The following is a 19721-nucleotide window of genomic DNA, read 5'->3' as shown; positions in this document are numbered from 1 at the left end:
GTTGCTGATAATGGGCCTCTGTACTCCTATGTAGATATTCCATTGGAACACAGGAGTGATGGTTGCTGATAATGGGTCTCTGTACTCCTATGTAGATATTCCATTGGAACACAGGAGTGATGGTTGCTGATAATGGGTCTCTGTACGCCTATGTAGATATTCCATTAAAAAAAATCAGCTGTTTCCAGCTACAATAGTAATGTACAACATTAACAATGTCTACACTGTATTTCTGATCAATTTGATGTTATTTTAATTGACAAAAAAAAAGTGCTTTTCTTTAAAAAACAAGGACATTTCTAAGTGACCCCAAACGTTTTGAACAGCAGTGTAACTAACTCTCTGTCTCTATCCCCTGGTTAGCTGTCCCAGTCCCTGGACCCGTCCCTGTGCGTGCGCCCGGACAGTGACCTGAGAAGGAAGATGCGAGATGGCAGAGAGAGGGAGGCCCGGCAGGCTCTACTCATCCACAAACTGCAGAACAAGGTCAGGGTCTAAAGGGTTGGCGCTGTGGGGCTATAATGGACTTGCAATGGCAATGGGGCGGCAGGGTAGCCTAGTGGTTAGAGTGTAGAGGTGGCAGGGTAGCCTAGTGGTTAGAGTGTAGAGGTGGCAGGGTAGCCTAGTGGTTAGAGTGTAGAGGCGGCAGGGTAGCCTAGTTGTTAGAGTGTAGAGGCGGTAGGTAGCCTAGTGGTTAGAGTGTAGAGGCGGCAGGGTAGCCTAGTGGTTAGAGTGTAGAGGTGGCAGGGTAGCCTAGTGGTTAGAGTGTAGAGGCGGCAGGTAGCCTAGTGGTTAGAGTGTAGAGGTGGCAGGTAGCCTAGTGGTTAGAGTGTAGAGGCGGCAGGGTAGCCTAGTGGTTAGAGTGTAGAGGCGGTAGGTAGCCTAGTGGTTAGAGTGTAGAGGCGGCAGGGTAGCCTAGTGGTTAGAGTGTAGAGGTGGCAGGGTAGCCTAGTGGTTAGAGTGTAGAGGCGGCAGGTAGCCTAGTGGTTAGAGTGTAGAGGTGGCAGGTAGCCTAGTGGTTAGAGTGTAGAGGCGGCAGGGTAGCCTAGTGGTTAGAGTGTAGAGGCGGTAGGTAGCCTAGTGGTTAGAGTGTAGAGGTGGCAGGGTAGCCTAGTGGTTAGAGTGTAGAGGTGGCAGGGTAGCCTAGTGGTTAGAGTGTAGAGGCGGCAGGGTAGCCTAGTGGTTAGAGTGTAGAGGCGGCAGGGTAGCCTAGTGGTTAGAGTGTAGAGGCGGCAGGGTAGCCTAGTGGTTAGAGTGTAGAGGCGGCAGGGTAGCCTAGTGGTTAGAGTGTAGAGGCGGCAGGGTAGCCTAGTGGTTAGAGTGTAGAGGAGGCAGGTAGCCTAGTGGTTAGAGTGGAGAGGTGGCAGGTAGCCTAGTGGTTAGAGTGTAGAGGCGGCAGGGTAGCCTAGTGGTTAGAGTGTAGAGGCGGCAGGGTAGCCTAGTGGTTAGAGTGTAGAGGAGGCAGGTAGCCTAGTGGTTAGAGTGTAGAGGAGGCAGGTAGCCTAGTGGTTAGAGTGTAGAGGTGGCAGGTAGCCTAGTGGTTAGAGTGTAGAGGAGGCAGGGTAGCCTAGTGGTTAGAGTGTAGAGGAGGCAGGTAGCCTAGTGGTTAGAGTGGAGAGGTGGCAGGTAGCCTAGTGGTTAGAGTGTAGAGGCGGCAGGGTAGCCTAGTGGTTAGAGTGTAGAGGAGGCAGGTAGCCTAGTGGTTAGAGTGTAGAGGAGGCAGGGTAGCCTAGTGGTTAGAGTGTAGAGGTGGCAGGGTAGCCTAGTGGTTAGAGTGTAGAGGCGGCAGGGTAGCCTAGTGGTTAGAGTGTAGAGGCGGCAGGGTAGCCTAGTGGTTAGAGTGTAGAGGCGGCAGGGTAGCCTAGTGGTTAGAGTGTAGAGGTGGCAGGGTAGCCTAGTGGTTAGAGTGTAGAGGCGGCAGGGTAGCCTAGTGGTTAGAGTGTAGAGGTGGCAGGGTAGCCTAGTGGTTAGAGTGTAGAGGTGGCAGGGTAGCCTAGTGGTTAGAGTGTAGAGCGGCAGGGTAGCCTAGTGGTTAGAGTGTAGAGGCGGCAGGGTAGCCTAGTGGTTAGAGTGTAGAGGCGGCAGGGTAGCCTAGTGGTTAGAGTGTAGAGGCGGCAGGGTAGCCTAGTGGTTAGAGTGTAGAGGCGGCAGGGTAGCCTAGTGGTTAGAGTGTAGAGGCGGCAGGGTAGCCTAGTGGTTAGAGTGTAGAGGCGGCAGGGTAGCCTAGTGGTTAGAGTGTAGAGGTGGCAGGGTAGCCTAGTGGTTAGAGCGTTGGACTAGTAGCTGGAAGGTTGCAAGTTCAAACCCCTGAGCAAATCTGTCATTCTGCACATGAACAGGCAGTTAACCCACTGTTCCTAGGCAGTCATTGAAAATAAGAATTTGACTTGCCTAGTTAAATAAAATATATTTTAAGAGCATAAAGTCATCAAGTCAATGATCAGCGACTGAGCAGAATTATATAATATAATAATATAATATAATATATAATATAATATATAATATAATTTATAATATAATATATAATATATAATATAATATATAATATAATAATATAATATATAATATAATATAAACTATAATATATAATATAATATAAACTATAATATATAATATAATATATAATATAATTTATAATATAATAATATAATATATAATATAATATATAATATAATAATATAATATATAATATAATATAAACTATAATATATAATATAATATATAATATAATAATATAATATATAATATAATATAAACTATAATATATAATATAATATAAACTATAATATATAATATAATATATAATATAATATATAATATAATTTATAATATAATAATATAATATATAATATAATATATAATATAATAATATATAATATAATATATAATATAATAATATAATATATAATATATAATATAATTTATAATATAATAATATAATATATAATATATAATATAATTTATAATATAATAATATAATATATAATATATAATATAATATAAACTATAATATATAATATAATATAAACTATAATATATAATATAATATATAATATAATAATATAATATAATATAAACTATAATATATAATATAAACTATAATATATAATATAATATATAATATAATATATAATATATAATATAATATATAATATAATAATATAATATAATATAAACTATAATATATAATATAAACTATAATATATAATATAAACTATAATATATAATATAATATAATATATAATATAATAATATAATATATAATATAATATAAACTATAATATATAATATAATATAAACTATAATATATAATATAATAATATAATATATAATATAATATATAATATAATATAAACTATAATATATAATATAATATAAACTATAATATATAATATAATAAATAATATATAATATATAATATAATATAAACTATAATATATAATATAATATAAACTATAATATATAATATAATAATATATAATATAATAATATAATATAATAATATAATATATAATATAAACTATAATATATAATATAATAATATAATATAAACTATAATATATAATATAATAATATAATATATAATATAATATATAATATAATATAAACTATAATATATAATATAATATAAACTATAATATATAATAATATAATATATAATATAATATATAATATAATATAAACTATAATATATAATATAATATAAACTATAATATATAATATAATAATATATAATATAATAATATAATATAATAATATAATATATAATATAATATAAACTATAATATATAATATAATAATATAATATATAATATAATATATAATATAATATAAACTATAATATATAATATAATAAACATGGTTGTGTAATAATTGTTGCTCTCTTGTTTACACTGTGATCATATGGTCTGTTGTCAGGTGGTTGAATACCGGGATCGCTGTCAGGGGTTGGAATACCGGGTGAAGACTGAAGAAAGAGAGATCCTGAAACGTGAGGTTAGAGGGAAATCTATCATTGGATGAATACTGTATTTAACCAGGTCAAACTCCATTAAGATATTGAATGTCTTTTTCAAGCTCTTGATGAAGTGTGTTTAGCTGTAGTTTATTGAATCTGCATATCGGCAGAGAGGAAGAGGAAGAGGAAGAGGCGACATGGATAAAACAAATCGGTCTGTTTTTTTTCGCCCACCAAGCGATGAGATGAGAGAGTGTCGAACACGCATATCTGCTCTCTTATTAGCTAGAATGGTCCCACCTGATCTCGCCTCCTCCCGACTGCCTAATCATTTCCCCCCCAATGTTAGAGTGGCCACTACAGTATCAAGTCAATAATCTAATCTGTGATATCAGTTCATTTGGGTTTGTCTTCTTCTGTTGTGTTGTTGTGCAGAGGAGGATCAGGGATGAGCACAGTGACTCCTTAGAGAGCGCCCTCATCAGGCTGGAGGAAGAACAGCAGAGGTGGGTGGGACACATCGTGTCTGACAATTGTGTTAAACAGACACAGAAGAACTAACGGCGTCTGGGTTAAATAAATCACAGTTAAAGAAGATGTCAGAGTTGGAAATGTTGTTAACTGTGTCAGAGCGTTGTCAACAAACACTCTTTTCAGACCAGGTAGGTCTTCCCAAAGTCAATCCAAAACTTAATTTATCGATAAGACAGAGAGCAGAATGTGCCATCCATGGAGTTAGACTCAACCACTACTTCCATGGTAATCGTCCCAGTCGTTTACTGGCCTACAAGCTACGCAGTAGTGATCAATTAACTGATATAGCAACTATTGAATCTGAAACGGTGGAATTACAATCAGAACCCAAATGAATGAATGACATATTCTCCTGCTTCTTCATTTGGGAGAGATGTGAATACATCACTAATTTAGCTGTTCTTAAAAAAGGTAAGAATGTCCTCAGGGTCTAAAGGGTTGGCGCTGTGGGGCTATAATGGACTTGTACATGGCAATGGGGTGGCAGGGTAGCCTAGTGGTTAGAGTGGAGGGGCGGCAGGGTAGCCTAGTGGTTAGAGTGGAGGGGCGGCAGGGTAGCCTAGTGGTTAGAGTGTAGAGGCGGCAGGGTAGCCTAGTGGTTAGAGTGTAGAGGAGGCAGGGTAGCCTAGTGGTTAGAGTGTAGAGGCGGCAGGGTAGCCTAGTGGTTAGAGTGGAGGGGCGGCAGGGTAGCCTAGTGGTTAGAGTGTAGAGGAGGCAGGGTAGCCTAGTGGTTAGAGTGTAGAGGCGGCAGGGTAGCCTAGTGGTTAGAGTGTAGAGGTGGCAGGGTAGCCTAGTGGTTAGAGTGTAGAGGAGGCAGGGTAGCCTAGTGGTTAGAGTGTAGAGGTGGCAGGGTAGCCTAGTGGTTAGAGCGTAGAGGCGGCAGGGTAGCCTAGTGGTTAGAGTGTAGAGGTGGCAGGGTAGCCTAGTGGTTAGAGTGTAGAGGCGGCAGGGTAGCCTAGTGGTTAGAGTGTAGAGGTGGCAGGGTAGCCTAGTGGTTAGAGTGTAGAGGAGGCAGGGTAGCCTAGTGGTTAGAGTGTAGAGGCGGCAGGGTAGCCTAGTGGTTAGAGTGTAGAGGCGGCAGGGTAGCCTAGTGGTTAGAGTGTAGAGGTGGCAGGGTAGCCTAGTGGTTAGAGTGTAGAGGCGGCAGGTAGCCTAGTGGTTAGAGCGTAGAGGCGGCAGGGTAGCCTAGTGGTTAGAGTGTAGAGGTGGCAGGGTAGCCTAGTGGTTAGAGTGTAGAGGAGGCAGGGTAGCCTAGTGGTTAGAGTGTAGAGGAGGCAGGGTAGCCTAGTGGTTAGAGTGTAGAGGAGGTAGGGTAGCCTAGTGGTTAGAGTGTAGAGGTGGCAGGTAGCCTAGTGGTTAGAGTGTAGAGGCGGCAGGGTAGCCTAGTGGTTAGAGTGTAGAGGTGGCAGGGTAGCCTAGTGGTTAGAGTGTAGAGGTGGCAGGGTAGTCTAGTGGTTAGAGTGTAGAGGTGGCAGGGTAGCCTAGTGGTTAGAGTGTAGAGGTGGCAGGGTAGCCTAGTGGTTAGAGTGTAGAGGAGGCAGGGTAGCCTAGTGGTTAGAGTGTAGAGGTGGCAGGGTAGCCTAGTGGTTAGAGTGTAGAGGAGGCAGGGTAGCCTAGTGGTTAGAGTGTAGAGGTGGCAGGGTAGCCTAGTGGTTAGAGTGTAGAGGTGGCAGGGTAGCCTAGTGGTTAGAGTGTAGAGGCGGCAGGGTAGCCTAGTGGTTAGAGTGTAGAGGCGGCAGGGTAGCCTAGTGGTTAGAGTGTAGAGGTGGCAGGGTAGCCTAGTGGTTAGAGTGTAGAGGCGGCAGGGTAGCCTAGTGGTTAGAGTGTAGAGGTGGCAGGTAGCCTAGTGGTTAGAGTGTAGAGGAGGCAGGGTAGTCTAGTGGTTAGAGTGTAGAGGTGGCAGGGTAGCCTAGTGGTTAGAGTGTAGAGGAGGCAGGGTAGCCTAGTGGTTAGAGTGTAGAGGTGGCAGGGTAGCCTAGTGGTTAGAGTGTAGAGGTGGCAGGGTAGCCTAGTGGTTAGAGTGTAGAGCGGCAGGGTAGCCTAGTGGTTAGAGTGTAGAGGTGGCAGGGTAGCCTAGTGGTTAGAGTGTAGAGGCGGCAGGGTAGCCTAGTGGTTAGAGTGTAGAGGTGGCAGGGTAGCCTAGTGGTTAGAGTGTAGAGGTGGCAGGGTAGCCTAGTGGTTAGAGTGTAGAGGCGGCAGGGTAGCCTAGTGGTTAGAGTGTAGAGGTGGCAGGGTAGCCTAGTGGTTAGAGTGTAGAGGTGGCAGGGTAGCCTAGTGGTTAGAGTGTAGAGGTGGCAGGGTAGTCTAGTGGTTAGAGTGTAGAGGTGGCAGGGTAGCCTAGTGGTTAGAGTGTAGAGGTGGCAGGGTAGCCTAGTGGTTAGAGTGTAGAGGAGGCAGGGTAGCCTAGTGGTTAGAGTGTAGAGGTGGCAGGGTAGCCTAGTGGTTAGAGTGTAGAGGAGGCAGGGTAGCCTAGTGGTTAGAGTGTAGAGGTGGCAGGGTAGCCTAGTGGTTAGAGTGTAGAGGTGGCAGGGTAGCCTAGTGGTTAGAGTGTAGAGGGCGGCAGGGTAGCCTAGTGGTTAGAGTGTAGAGGCGGCAGGGTAGCCTAGTGGTTAGAGTGTAGAGGTGGCAGGGCAGCCTAGTGGTTAGAGTGTAGAGGCGGCAGGGTAGCCTAGTGGTTAGAGTGTAGAGGTGGCAGGTAGCCTAGTGGTTAGAGTGTAGAGGAGGCAGGGTAGTCTAGTGGTTAGAGTGTAGAGGTGGCAGGGTAGCCTAGTGGTTAGAGTGTAGAGGAGGCAGGGTAGCCTAGTGGTTAGAGTGTAGAGGTGGCAGGGTAGCCTAGTGGTTAGAGTGTAGAGGTGGCAGGGTAGCCTAGTGGTTAGAGTGTAGAGGCGGCAGGGTAGCCTAGTGGTTAGAGTGTAGAGGTGGCAGGGTAGCCTAGTGGTTAGAGTGTAGAGCGGCAGGGTAGCCTAGTGGTTAGAGTGTAGAGGTGGCAGGGTAGCCTAGTGGTTAGAGTGTAGAGGTGGCAGGGTAGCCTAGTGGTTAGAGTGTAGAGGCGGCAGGGTAGCCTAGTGGTTAGAGTGTAGAGGTGGCAGGGTAGCCTAGTGGTTAGAGTGTAGAGGTGGCAGGGTAGCCTAGTGGTTAGAGTGTAGAGGTGGCAGGGTAGCCTAGTGGTTAGAGTGTAGAGGTGGCAGGTAGCCTAGTGGTTAGAGTGTAGAGGCGGCAGGGTAGTCTAGTGGTTAGAGTGTAGAGGCGGCAGGGTAGCCTAGTGGTTAGAGTGTAGAGGTGGTAGGGTAGCCTAGTGGTTAGAGTGTAGAGGCGGCAGGGTAGCCTAGTGGTTAGAGTGTAGAGGTGGCAGGGTAGCCTAGTGGTTAGAGTGTAGAGGAGGCAGGGTAGCCTAGTGGTTAGAGTGTAGAGGTGGCAGGGTAGCCTAGTGGTTAGAGTGTAGAGGCGGCAGGTAGCCTAGTGGTTAGAGTGTAGAGGAGGCAGGGTAACCTAGTGGTTAGAGTGTAGAGGTGGCAGGGTAGCCTAGTGGTTAGAGTGTAGAGGAGGCAGGTAGCCTAGTGGTTAGAGTGTAGAGGCGGCAGGTAGCCTAGTGGTTAGAGTGTAGAGGAGGCAGGTAGCCTAGTGGTTAGAGTGTAGAGGTGGCAGGGTAGCCTAGTGGTTAGAGTGTAGAGGCGGCAGGGTAGCCTAGTGGTTAGAGTGTAGAGGAGGCAGGGTAGCCTAGTGGTTAGAGTGTAGAGGCGGCAGGGTAGCCTAGTGGTTAGAGTGTAGAGGTGGCAGGGTAGCCTAGTGGTTAGAGTGTAGAGGCGGCAGGGTAGCCTAGTGGTTAGAGTGTAGAGGTGGCAGGGTAGCCTAGTGGTTAGAGTGTAGAGGTGGCAGGGTAGCTATGTTTGATAAATATCGATATTAAACTGTCCATCTCCAGACTTACCCAAATAGGTCACTAACCACTAGGCTACCCTGCCGCCCCTCCACACGGACCAAAGCCTACCTGCCTCCTCTACACTCTAACCACTAGGCTACCCTGCCACCTCTACACTCTAACCACTAGGCTACCCTGCCACCTCTACACTCTAACCACTAGGCTACCCTGCCACCTCTACACTCTAACCACTAGGCTACCCTGCCGCCCCTCCACACGGACCAAAGCGGGTTTGTTAAAAAAAAACGTTTCTCTTCAGATAACCTCGGTCGACTATGACATGTCTTAGATGCGTCATCAGAACCAATACAGCTCCTTGGCTGTATTATGTCTCGAGGCAGAAAGAGGTTTTAATAAGACTAGATGGTCTGTCTTGGAACATATGGGAATTGGCTCCAATTGTATTAATATGATTAAAGTACTGTATGCCAATCTCTCAGCCATAGTTATAACAGGTAATATCTCCTCTGCTCTGTTTAGAAGCACAAGCATTTCGCTACACTCGCTAACCATGTGTATGTGACAAATAACATTTGATTTGATTTGATTTAGAAGCAGCAGACAAGGTGATGCAATTTCTCCTTTGCCATTTTTGTTACACATTGGAACACCTGGCCCAGGCAATTCCTCAATCAAAATAAATAACACCAATTTCCCTCAAATCTACTGATCACTTCATCTCATTATACGCAGATTATATTTTACTATATCTAGACCATGTATCTCAATCACTCCCAAACACATTGAATATCACAGATCAATTCAGCTTTTATCTCATGTTATAAAGATAATCGGCCCTACTGTTGGATGGTTGGATGGAGGCGTGGGGTTGGAGGAACAGGAAGAGAGGTTGGATGGAGGCGTGGGGTTGGGGAACAGGAAGAGAGGTTGGATGGAGGCGTGGGGTTGGGGGAACAGGAAGAGAGGTTGGATGGAGCGTGGGGTTGGGGGAACAGGAAGAGGGTTGGATGGAGCGTGGGGTTGGGGGAACAGGAAGAGAGGTTGGATGGAGGCGTGGGATTGGGGAACAGGAAGAGAGGTTGGATGGAGGCGTGGGGTTGGGGGAACAGGAAGAGAGGTTGGATGGAGGCGTGGGGTTGGAGGAACAGGAAGAGAGGTTGGATGGAGCGTGGGGTTGGGGGAACAGGAAGAGGGTTGGATGGAGGTGTGGGGTTGGGGGAACAGGAAGAGAGGTTGGATGGAGCGTGGGGTTGGGGAACAGGAAGAGGTTGGATGGAGCGTGGGGTTGGGGAACAGGAAGAGAGGTTGGATGGAGGCGTGGGGTTGGGGGAACAGGAAGAGGTTGGATGGAGGGGGAACGTGGGGTTGGGGGAACAGGAAGAGAGGTTGGATGGAGGCGTGGGGTTGGAGGAACAGGAAGAGAGGTTGGATGGAGGCGTGGGGTTGGGGAACAGGAAGAGAGGTTGGATGGAGGCGTGGGGTTGGAGGAACAGGAAGAGAGTTGGATGGAGGCGTGGGGTTGGAGGAACAGGAAGAGAGGTTGGATGGAGGCGTGGGGTTGGGGGAACAGGAAGAGAGGTTGGATGGAGGCGTGGGGTTGGGGGAACAGGAAGAGAGGTTGGATGGTGGCGTGGGGTTGGGGGAACAGGAAGAGAGGTTGGATGGAGGCGTGGGGTTGGGGGAACAGGAAGAGAGGTTGGATGGAGGCGTGGGGTTGGGGGAACAGGAAGAGAGGTTGGATGGAGGCGTGGGGTTGGAGGAACAGGAAGAGAGGTTGGATGGAGGCGTGGGGTTGGGGGAACAGGAAGAGAGGTTGGATGGAGGCGTGGGGTTGGGGAACAGGAAGAGAGGTTGGATGGAGGCGTGGGGTTGGGAACAGGAAGAGAGGTTGGATGGAGGCGTGGGGTTGGGGGAACAGGAAGAGAGGTTGGATGGAGGCGTGGGGTTGGGGGAACAGGAAGAGAGGTTGGATGGAGGCGTGGGGTTGGGGGAACAGGAAGAGAGGTTGGATGGAGGCGTGGGGTTGGGGGAACAGGAAGAGAGGTTGGATGGAGGCGTGGGGTTGGGAGAAACAGGAAGAGAGGTTGGATGGAGGCGTGGGGTTGGGGGAACAGGAAGAGAGGTTGGATGGAGGCGTGGGGTTGGGGGAACAGGAAGAGAGGTTGGATGGAGGCGTGGGGTTGGGGGAACAGGAAGAGAGGTTGGATGGAGGCGTGGGTTTGGGAGAAACAGGAAGTAGGGTGGCTCACCACATTAGGTTTCTTTATCTTTATATAATGACTGTGTTCTAACTTTTAAAACTTTTATATGATCAATACTTTTATTTTGTTTATGTACTTTTTTCTAAATGTTGTAGTTTCTTTTTGCGTGTCAGGTAAATATGATATAAACTGCCTGTTAAATCATAGGAATGTGTCTATAGTACCTGTAACCACCACTATATATATATTTATTTTGACAATATAATAAGGTACCGTGACAAGATTGTGACGCTTAATTCCCTTTGGGTGTGTGTTTGGGTGTGTGTTTGGGTGTGTTTGGGTGTGTTTGGGTGTGTTTGGTGTGTTTGGTGTGGTTGGGTGTGTGTTTGGGTGTGTGTTTGGGTGTGTTTGGGTGTGTTTTGGTGTGTTTGGTGTGTTTGGGTGTGTTTAACTGTTTTTGTTTGGGTGTGTTGGGTGTGGTTGGGTGTGTGTTTGGGTGTGTTTGGGTGTGTGTTTGGTGTGTTTGGGTGTGTTTGGGTGTGTTTGGGTGTTTTTGTTTGGGTGTGTTTGGTGTGGTTGGGTGTGTTTGGTTTGGGTGTGTTGGGTGTGTTTGGGTGTGTTTGGGTGTGTTTGGTGTGTTTGGTGTGGTTGGGTGTGTGTTTGGGTGTGTGTTTGGGTGTGTTTGGGTGTGTGTTTGGTGTGTTTGGGTGTGTTTGGGTGTGTTTAGGTGTGTTTGGGTGTTTTTGTTTGGGTGTGTTGGGTGTGGTTGGGTGTGTGTTTGGGTGTGTTTGGGTGTGTGTTTGGTGTGTTTGGGTGTGTTTGGGTGTTTTTGTTTGGGTGTGTTTGGTGTGGTTGGGTGTGTTTGGTTTGGGTGTGTTGGGTGTGTTGGGTGTGTTTGGGTGTGTTTGGGTGTGTTTTGGGTGTTTTTGTTTGGGTGTGTTTGGTGTGTTTGGGTGTGTTTGGTTTGGGTGTGTTGGGTGTGTTTGGGTGTGTTTGGTGTGTTGGGTGTGTTTGGTGTGTGTTTGGTGTGTTGGGTGTGTTTGGTGTGTGTTTGGGTGTGTTTGGTTTGGGTGTGTTTGGGTGTGTTGGGTGTGTTTGGGTGTGTTTGGGTGTGTTTGGGTGTGTTGGGTGTGTTTGGGTGTGTTTGGGTGTGTTGGGTGTGTTTGGGTGTGTTTGGGTGTGTTTGGGTGTGTTTGGGTGTGTTTGGGTGTGTTTGGGTGTGTTGGGTGTGTTTGGGTGTGTTTGGGTGTGTTTGGGTGTGTTTGGGTGTGTTTTGTGTGTGTTTGGTGTGTGTTTGGGTGTGAGCAGGAGTGTAGGGCTGGCAGAGCTGAACTCTCTCCTTCGTGGCCAGCTCAGCCAATCAGGCCAGGTAAATGAAGCACTGAGAGAGGACCTTTGCAAACTGACTACCGATTGGTCCAAAGCGGTGGAGGAGGCGGGACTGAGGGAGATGGAGTGGCAGAAAGAGAAAGAGGTAGACTGATTGACATTAGACCGACTAGGAGATGTGTTTCATTGTTGTTTCATGTTACCTAAGTTACTGGAGTTGTGTCATCATGCAGGACCATCCCTGTCTTCCTTCCCCTCTTCTCTCTCTTCTTCTTCAGCGACTGACCGGTCATGTCGACCGCGGGCAGAGTCGTCTGATGTCCATGTGGGGAGATGTGGTCACTCTGAGACGACACTGTCACACTGTGAAGACTGCCACTGACAGGTGAGGTAAACAGATGCCTGGAAAACAATTCAAACCAGTATCTTAAACTCTATCTCTACGGGTGTGTCTGAAGTGGCACCCTACTCCCTATATAGTGCACTACTTTTGACTAGAGCTCTGGTTTAAAGAGCCCTATGGCTCTGGTCTAAAGTAATGTATAGTGATTAGAGTGCCATTCTGGACGTACTTCTGATATGTAGTCCAGTTGATAATGATTTTTGTTTGTCCCACCCACAGGGACCTCTGGGAGCTTAGAGCTGAGTTCTCTCGTCTGTCTTCCTCTCTCCTCTCCCACTGTGGTTCAGTGGTGTCTCTATCTCTACGGCCCAGTGACCCTACAACCAGCCTCCATCTTGCTCCCCGCTCTGCCTCCGCCCCACCCCACTCCTCCACCCCGGGCTCACCTCCTCTCTCCTCCACCCTAGGCCCTCTCTCCTTGCAGGATCTGGACCACGACCAGAAGGAGAGAGAGAGAGAGGAGAGAGAGAGGGAGCTGACAGAGCTCAGAGCCCTCTATGAAGCTGAGACCCTGCATCTGAATAACAGGTCACTCCATCCGTAAAGGGAGCACCCTGCCCTGCCTTTCCTGCATTCACCATCTGAAAACAATACTCACTGCTTTGGGTTGTGTCCCAAATGGCACATTATTCCCTGTATAGTGCACTCCCTTTGACCCAGGGGGCTCTCTCTTTGACTGGGGGGCTCTCTCTTTGACCTGGGGGGCTCTCTCTTTGACCTGGGGGCTCTCCCTTTGACCAGGGGGCTCTCCCTTTGACCAGGGGGTTACTCTCTTTGACCAGGGGGCTCTCTCTTTGACCAGGGGGCTCTCTCTTTGACCAGGGGCTCTCTCTTTGACTGGGGGCTCTCTCTTTGACCTGGGGGCTCTCCTTTGACCAGGGGCTCTCCCTTTGACCAGGAGGCTCTCCCTTTGACCTGGGGGTTACTCTCTTTGACCAGGGGTTACTCTCTTTGACCTGGGGGCTCTCTCTTTGACCTGGGGGCTCTCTCTTTGACCAGGGGCTCTCTCTTTGACCTGGGGCTCTCTCTTTGACCTGGGGGCTCTCTCTTTGACCAGGGGCTCTCTCTTTGACCGGGGGCTCTCTCTTTGACTGGGGGCTCTCTCTTTGACCTGGGGGCTCTCTCTTTGACCAGGGGCTCTCTCTTTGACCGGGGGCTCTCTCTTTGACCGGGGGCTTCTCTCTTTGACCCAGGGGCTCTCTCTTGACTGGGGGCTCTCTCTTTGACCAGGAGGCTCTCTCTTTGACCTGGGGGCTCTCTCTTTGACTGGGGGCTCTCTCTTTGACCAGGAGGCTCTCTCTTTGACCTGGGGGCTCTCTCTTTGACTGGGGGCTCTCCTTTGACCAGGGGTCTCTCTCTTTGACTGGGGGCTCTCTCTTTGACTGGGGGCTCTCTCTTTGACTGGGGGCTCTCTCTTTGACTGGGGGCTCTCTCTTTGACCTGGGGGCTCTCTCTTTGACTGGGGGCTCTCTCTTTGACCTGGGGGCTCTCTCTTTGACTGGGGGCTCTCCCTTTGACCTGGGGGCTCTCCCTTTGACCTGGGGGCTCTCTCTTTGACTGGGGGCTCTCTCTTTGACCTGGGGGCTCTCTCTTGACCAGGGGCTCTCTCTTTGACCGGGGGCTCTCTCTTGACCAGGGGTTCTCTCTTTGACCCAGGGGGCTCTCTCTTTGACCAGGAGGCTCTCTCTTTGACCTGGGGGCTCTCTCTTTGACTGGGGGCTCTCTCTTTGACCAGGAGGCTCTCTCTTTGACCTGGGGGCTCTCTCTTTGACTGGGGGCTCTCCCTTTGACCAGGGGGCTCTCTCTTTGACTGGGGGCTCTCTCTTTGACTGGGGGCTCTCTCTTTGACTGGGGGCTCTCTCTTTGACCTGGGGGCTCTCTCTTTGACTGGGGGCTCTCTTTTGACCTGGGGGCTCTCTCTTTGACTGGGGGCTCTCCCTTTGACCAGGGTGCTCTCCCTTTGACCTGGGGGCTCTCTCTTTGACTGGGGGGTCTCTCTTTTACTGGGGGTTCTCTCTTTGACCTGGGGGCTCTCCCTTTGACCTGGGGGCTCTCTCTTTGACTGGGGGCTCTCTCTTTGACTGGGGGCTCTCCCTTTGACCAGGGGGCTCTCTCTTTGACCAGGAGGCTCTCTCTTTGACCTGGGGGCTCTCTCTTTGACTGGGGGCTCTCCCTTTGACCAGGGGTGCTCTCTCTTTGACTGGGGGCTCTCTCTTTGACTGGGGGCTCTCTCTTTGACCTGGGGGCTCTCTCTTTGACTGGGGGCTCTCTCTTTGACCTGGGGGCTCTCTCTTTGACCTGGGGGCTCTCTTTTGACTGGGGGACTCTCCCTTTGACCTGGGGGCTCTCTCTTTGACCGGGGGTCTCTCTTTGACTGGGGGTTCTCTCTTTGACCTGGGGGCTCTCTCTTTGACTGGGGGCTCTCTCTTTGACTGGGGGCTCTCTCTTTGACCGGGGGGCTCTCTTTTGACTGGGGGCTCTCTCTTTGACCAGGGGGCTCTCTCTTTGACTGGGGGCTCTCTTTGACCAGGGGCTCTCCTTTGTCCAGGGGCTCTCCTTTGACCTGGGGGCTCTCTCTTTGACCTGGGGGCTCTCTTTTGACCTGGGGGCTCTCTTTGACCGGGGGCTCTCTCTTTGACCGGGGCTCTCTCTTTGACCAGGGGGCTCTCTTTGACCAGGGGGCTCTCTCTTTGACCAGGGGGCTCTCTCTTTGACCAGGGGGCTCTCTTTTGACCAGGGGGCTCTCTCTTTGACCTGGGGGCTCTCTCTTTGACTGGGGGACTCTCCCTTTGACCTGGGGGCTCTCTCTTTGACCGGGGGTCTCTCTTTGACTGGGGGTTCTCTCTTTGACCTGGGGGCTCTCTCTTGACTGGGGGCTCTCTCTTTGACTGGGGGCTCTCTCTTTGACCGGGGGCTCTCTCTTTGACTGGGGGCTCTCTCTTTGACCAGGGGCTCTCTCTTTGACTGGGGGCTCTCTCTTTGACCGGGGGCTCTCTCTTTGACTGGGGGCTCTCTCTTTGACTGGGGGCTCTCTCTTTGACTGGGGGCTCTCTCTTTGACCAGGGGGCTCTCTCTTTGACCGGGGGCTCTCCTTTGACTGGGGGCTCTCTCTTTGACTGGGGGCTCTCTTTGACTGGGGGCTCTCTCTTGACCGGGGGGCTCTCTCTTTGACCTGGGGGCTCTCTCTTTGACTGGGGGCTCTCTCTTTGACCGGGGCTCTCTCTTTGACCGGGGGCTCTCTCTTTGACCTGGGGGCTCTCTCTTTGACCTGGGGGCTCTCTCTTTGACCTGGGGGCTCTCTCTTTGACCAGGGGCTCTCCCTTTGTCCAGGGGCTCTCCCTTTGACCTGGGGGCTCTCTCTTTGACCTGGGGGCTCTCTCTTTGACCTGGGGGCTCTCTCTTTGACCGGGGCTCTCTCTTTGACCGGGGCTCTCTCTTGACCGGGGCTCTCTCTTGACCAGGGGGCTCTCTCTTTGACCAGGGGGGCTCTCTCTTTGACCAGGGGGGCTCTCTCTTTGACCAGGGGGCTCTCTCTTTGACCAGGGGGCTCTCTCTTTGACCTGGGGGGCTCTCTCTTTGACCAGGGGGCTCTCTCTTTGACCCGGGGGCTGTCCCTTTGACCCGGGGGGCTCTCTCTTTGACCAGGGGGCTCTCCCTTTGACCGGGGGGGAGCACTTCCTGGGAACAGGGTTGCATTTGGGACACAGCCTTTGTCTCTGCCTCAGACATGATACATCCTGTTTCTAGAGGTAGACAGGGTTGTTTCTGCACTCCTCCAACCGTCCTCCTCTCACTCTGCATCCACAGGATCTCAGAGTTATCTCGTACCATTCAGGATCAAAAGATAGAACGACAGGAGGAGGAGAGGAAGATGGAGCGAGGGATGGCTTCGGAGAAGAAAGAGGAGCGAGAAAAGGAGAGACAGACAAACACAGAGAGAACTCTAGAGTGTGTCTATCAGGCCGTTCTAAAACTGGTAAGACTGACCGCTAGGATCAGAATATACAGCATTCAGGAAGTATTCAGACCCCCTGACATTTTCAACATTTTGTTACGTTACAGACTTATTCTAAAATTAATTAAATCATTTTTTTCTCTACAGATTATACTCCATAATAACAAAGCGAAACAGGGTTTTTATATATATTTTTCTAATTTATAAAAATACAAAAAAATGAAGTATCACATTTACATAAGTATTCATTTGTTGAAGCACCTTTGGCAGCGATTACAGCCTCAAGTATTCTTGGGTTTGACGCTACAAACTTGGCACACCTGTATTTGAGGAGTTTCTCCCGTTCTTCTCTGCAGACCCTCTAAAGCTCTGTCAGGTTGGATGGGGAGCGTCGGTGCACAGCTATTTTCAGGTCTCTCCAGAGATGTTCGATCGGGTTCAAGTCCAGGCTCTGGCTGGGCTACTCAAGGACATTCAGAGACTTGTCCTTAAGCCACTCCTGCGTTCTCTTGGCTGTGTGCTTAGTGTTGTTGTCCTGTTGGAAGGTGAACCTTCGCCCCATTCTGAGATCCTGAGCCCTCTGGAGCATGTTTTCATCAAGGATCTCTCTGTACTTTGCTCTGTTCATCTTTCCCTTGATCCTGACTAGTCTCCCAGTCCCTGCTGCTGAAAAACATCCTCACAGCATGATGCTGCCACCACCATGCTTCACCGTAGGGATAGTGTCTTGGCTGTGTGCATAGGGTTATTGTCCTGCTCTGTTCATCTTTCCCTCGATCCTGACTAGTCTCCCAGTCCCTGCTGCTGAAAAACATCCCCACAGCATGATGCTGCCACCACCATGATTCACCGTAGGGATGGTGCCAGGTTTCCTCCAGACGTGATGCTGCCACCACCATGCTTCACCGTAGGGATGGTGCCAGGTTTCCTCCAGACGTGATGCTGCCACCACCATGCTTCACCGTAGGGATGGTGCCAGGTTTCCTCCAGACGTGATGCTGCCACCACCATGCTTCACCGTAGGGATGGTGCCAGGTTTCCTCCAGACGTGATGCTGCCACCACCATGCTTCACCGTAGGGATGGTGCCAGGTTTCCTCCAGACGTGATGCTGCCACCACCATGCTTCACCGTAGGGATGGTGCCAGGTTTCCACCAGACGTGATGCTTGGCATTCAGGCCAAAGAGTTCAATCTTGGTTTCATCAGACCGGAGAATTTTGTTTCTCATGGTCTGAGAGTCCTTTAGGTGCCTTTGGTAAACTCCAAGCAGGCTGTCATGTGCCTTTTACTGAGGAGTGGCTTCCATCTGGCCACTCTACCATAAAGGCCTGATTGGTGGAGTGCTGCAGAGATGGTTGTCCCTCTAGAAGGTTCTCCCATCTCCACAGAGGAACTCTGAACCTCTGTCAGAGTGACCATTTGGTTCTTGGTCAGCTCCCTGTCCAAGGCCCTTCTCCCCTGTTTGCTCAGTTTGGCTGGACGGCCAGCTCTAGGAAGGATCTTGGTGGTTCCAAACTTCTTCCATTTAAGAATGATGGAGGCCACTGTGTTCTTGGGGACCTTCAATGCTGCAGAAATGTTGTGGTAACCTTCCCCAGATCTGTGCCTTGATACCATCCTGTCTCGGAGCTCTACGGACAAATCTTTCAACCTCATGACTTGGTTTTTGCTCTGACATGCACTGTCAACTGTGGGACCTTATATAGACAGATGTGCCTTTCCAAATCATGTCCAATCAATTGAATTTACCTCAAGTGGACTCCAATCAAGTTGTAGAAACATCTCAAGGATGATCAATGGAAACAGGACGCACCTGAGCTCCATTTCAAGTCTTAAGGCAAAGGGTCTGAATACTTTTTAAATCAGGTATTTCTGTTTTTTCTTTTTTATAAATTTGCACAAAAAAAAATGTAAACTGTTTTCGCATTGTCATTATGGGATATTGTGTGTAATTAAAAAAGAATAATAATTAAATGAAGAAAATATTTAATCCATTTTAGAATAAGGCTATTTACAAATCCATTGTTTTGGTACCCTTCTTTCTACTATGTAGAAATGAACACATCCCCCAGCCCACTCCTATTGGTCCATTAGAATAGCCTGTTTAATGTTATCCCCCAGCCCACTCCTATTGGTCCATTAGAATAGCCTGTTTAATGTTATCCCCCAGCCCACTCCTATTGGTCCATTAGAATAGCCTGTTTAATGTTATCCCCCAGCCCACTCCTATTGGTCCATTAGAATAGCCTGTTTAATGTTATCCCCCAGCCCACTCTATTGGTCCATTAGAATAGCCTGTTTAATGTTATCCCCCAGCCCACTCCTATTGGTCCATTAGAATAGCCTGTTTAATGTTATCCCCCAGCCCACTCCTATTGGTCCATTAGAATAGCCTGTTTAATGTTATCCCCCAGCCCACTCCTATTGGTCCATTAGAATAGCCTGTTTAATGTTATCCCCCAGCCCACTCCTATTGGTCCATTAGAATAGCCTGTTTAATGTTATAAATGAACACATCCCCCAGCCCACTCCTATTGGTCCATTAGAATAGCCTGTTTGACATATATTCTGTTGTTTCTCTTGTCCAGTCCAAGGTGCTGAGCTCCCAGAGTCTGGATGGACAGAGTAGCAGTAGCCATACTCTGTCTCTGTCCAGTGATTGGTTAGGACCAGACCTGTTGACTAGAGGGCTAACCCAGGTGCTGGCTGTATTGGCCCAGGCTGAGACCAACCTGCTGTGGCGGCACCAGGAAGTACAGGTCTGTTGATGACATGTATCTGTCCCGCTGTTCCCGATAGGCTGTTTGAAGACGGCACCCAGCAGGCCAAGCGTGTTCTACTGATGTCATTTCAACCTGTTTTTCCTCCTGGGTAGCGAAGATATCTCTTCCTTTTTCACCATGAAAGAGTTAAGACCAAACAACCAACCAGTGTCCATGTCTCATCCCTTCAGGAGGCTGCGGCCAGCCTGCGGAGGCTGGGTGAGGAGAGAGCAGGACTGGAACAGAGAGTCAGACAGCTGGAGACTGACACAGAGGAGAGGCAGAAACAGAGCCTGTATGAAGAACAGGAGCTCACTCACATTCAGGACATGTTACTAAGGTAGGACATGATACTAAGGTAGGACATGTTACTCAGGTAGGACATGATACTCAGGTAGGACATGTTACTCAGGTAGGGCATGTTACTCAGGTAGGGCACTCAGGACATGTTACTCAGGTAGGACACTCAGGACATGTTACTCAGGTAGGGCACTCAGGACATGTTACTCAGGTAGGAAGGACATGTTACTCAGGTAGGACACTCAGGACATGTTACTCAGGTAGGACACACAGGACATGTTACTCAGGTAGGACATGTTACTCAGGTAGGACATGTTACTCAGGTAGGACATGATACTCAGGTAGGACATGTTACTCAGGTAGGACACGCAGGACATGTTACTCAGGTAGGACATGTT

General features: G+C 48.4%; 1 protein-coding gene across 1 annotated transcript in view; it reads left to right on the top strand.

Annotated features, from left to right (window-relative positions):
* LOC115126463 (trichohyalin-like) overlaps positions 1–19721 on the top strand; it is an 82896-nt gene that overhangs the window by 29069 nt on the left and 34106 nt on the right. The window contains 8 exon segments of the mRNA XM_065016372.1: positions 3919–3996; positions 4394–4464; positions 11882–12047; positions 12181–12287; positions 12525–12833; positions 16113–16281; positions 18850–19020; positions 19215–19363. Coding sequence (XP_064872444.1) covers positions 3919–3996; positions 4394–4464; positions 11882–12047; positions 12181–12287; positions 12525–12833; positions 16113–16281; positions 18850–19020; positions 19215–19363 — 1220 coding nt within the window.

Source organism: Oncorhynchus nerka, linkage group LG3, assembly GCF_034236695.1.
Source record: "Oncorhynchus nerka isolate Pitt River linkage group LG3, Oner_Uvic_2.0, whole genome shotgun sequence".
Taxonomy (NCBI): Eukaryota; Metazoa; Chordata; class Actinopteri; order Salmoniformes; family Salmonidae; genus Oncorhynchus; species Oncorhynchus nerka.
This window is presented reverse-complemented; position numbering and strand designations above follow the sequence as displayed.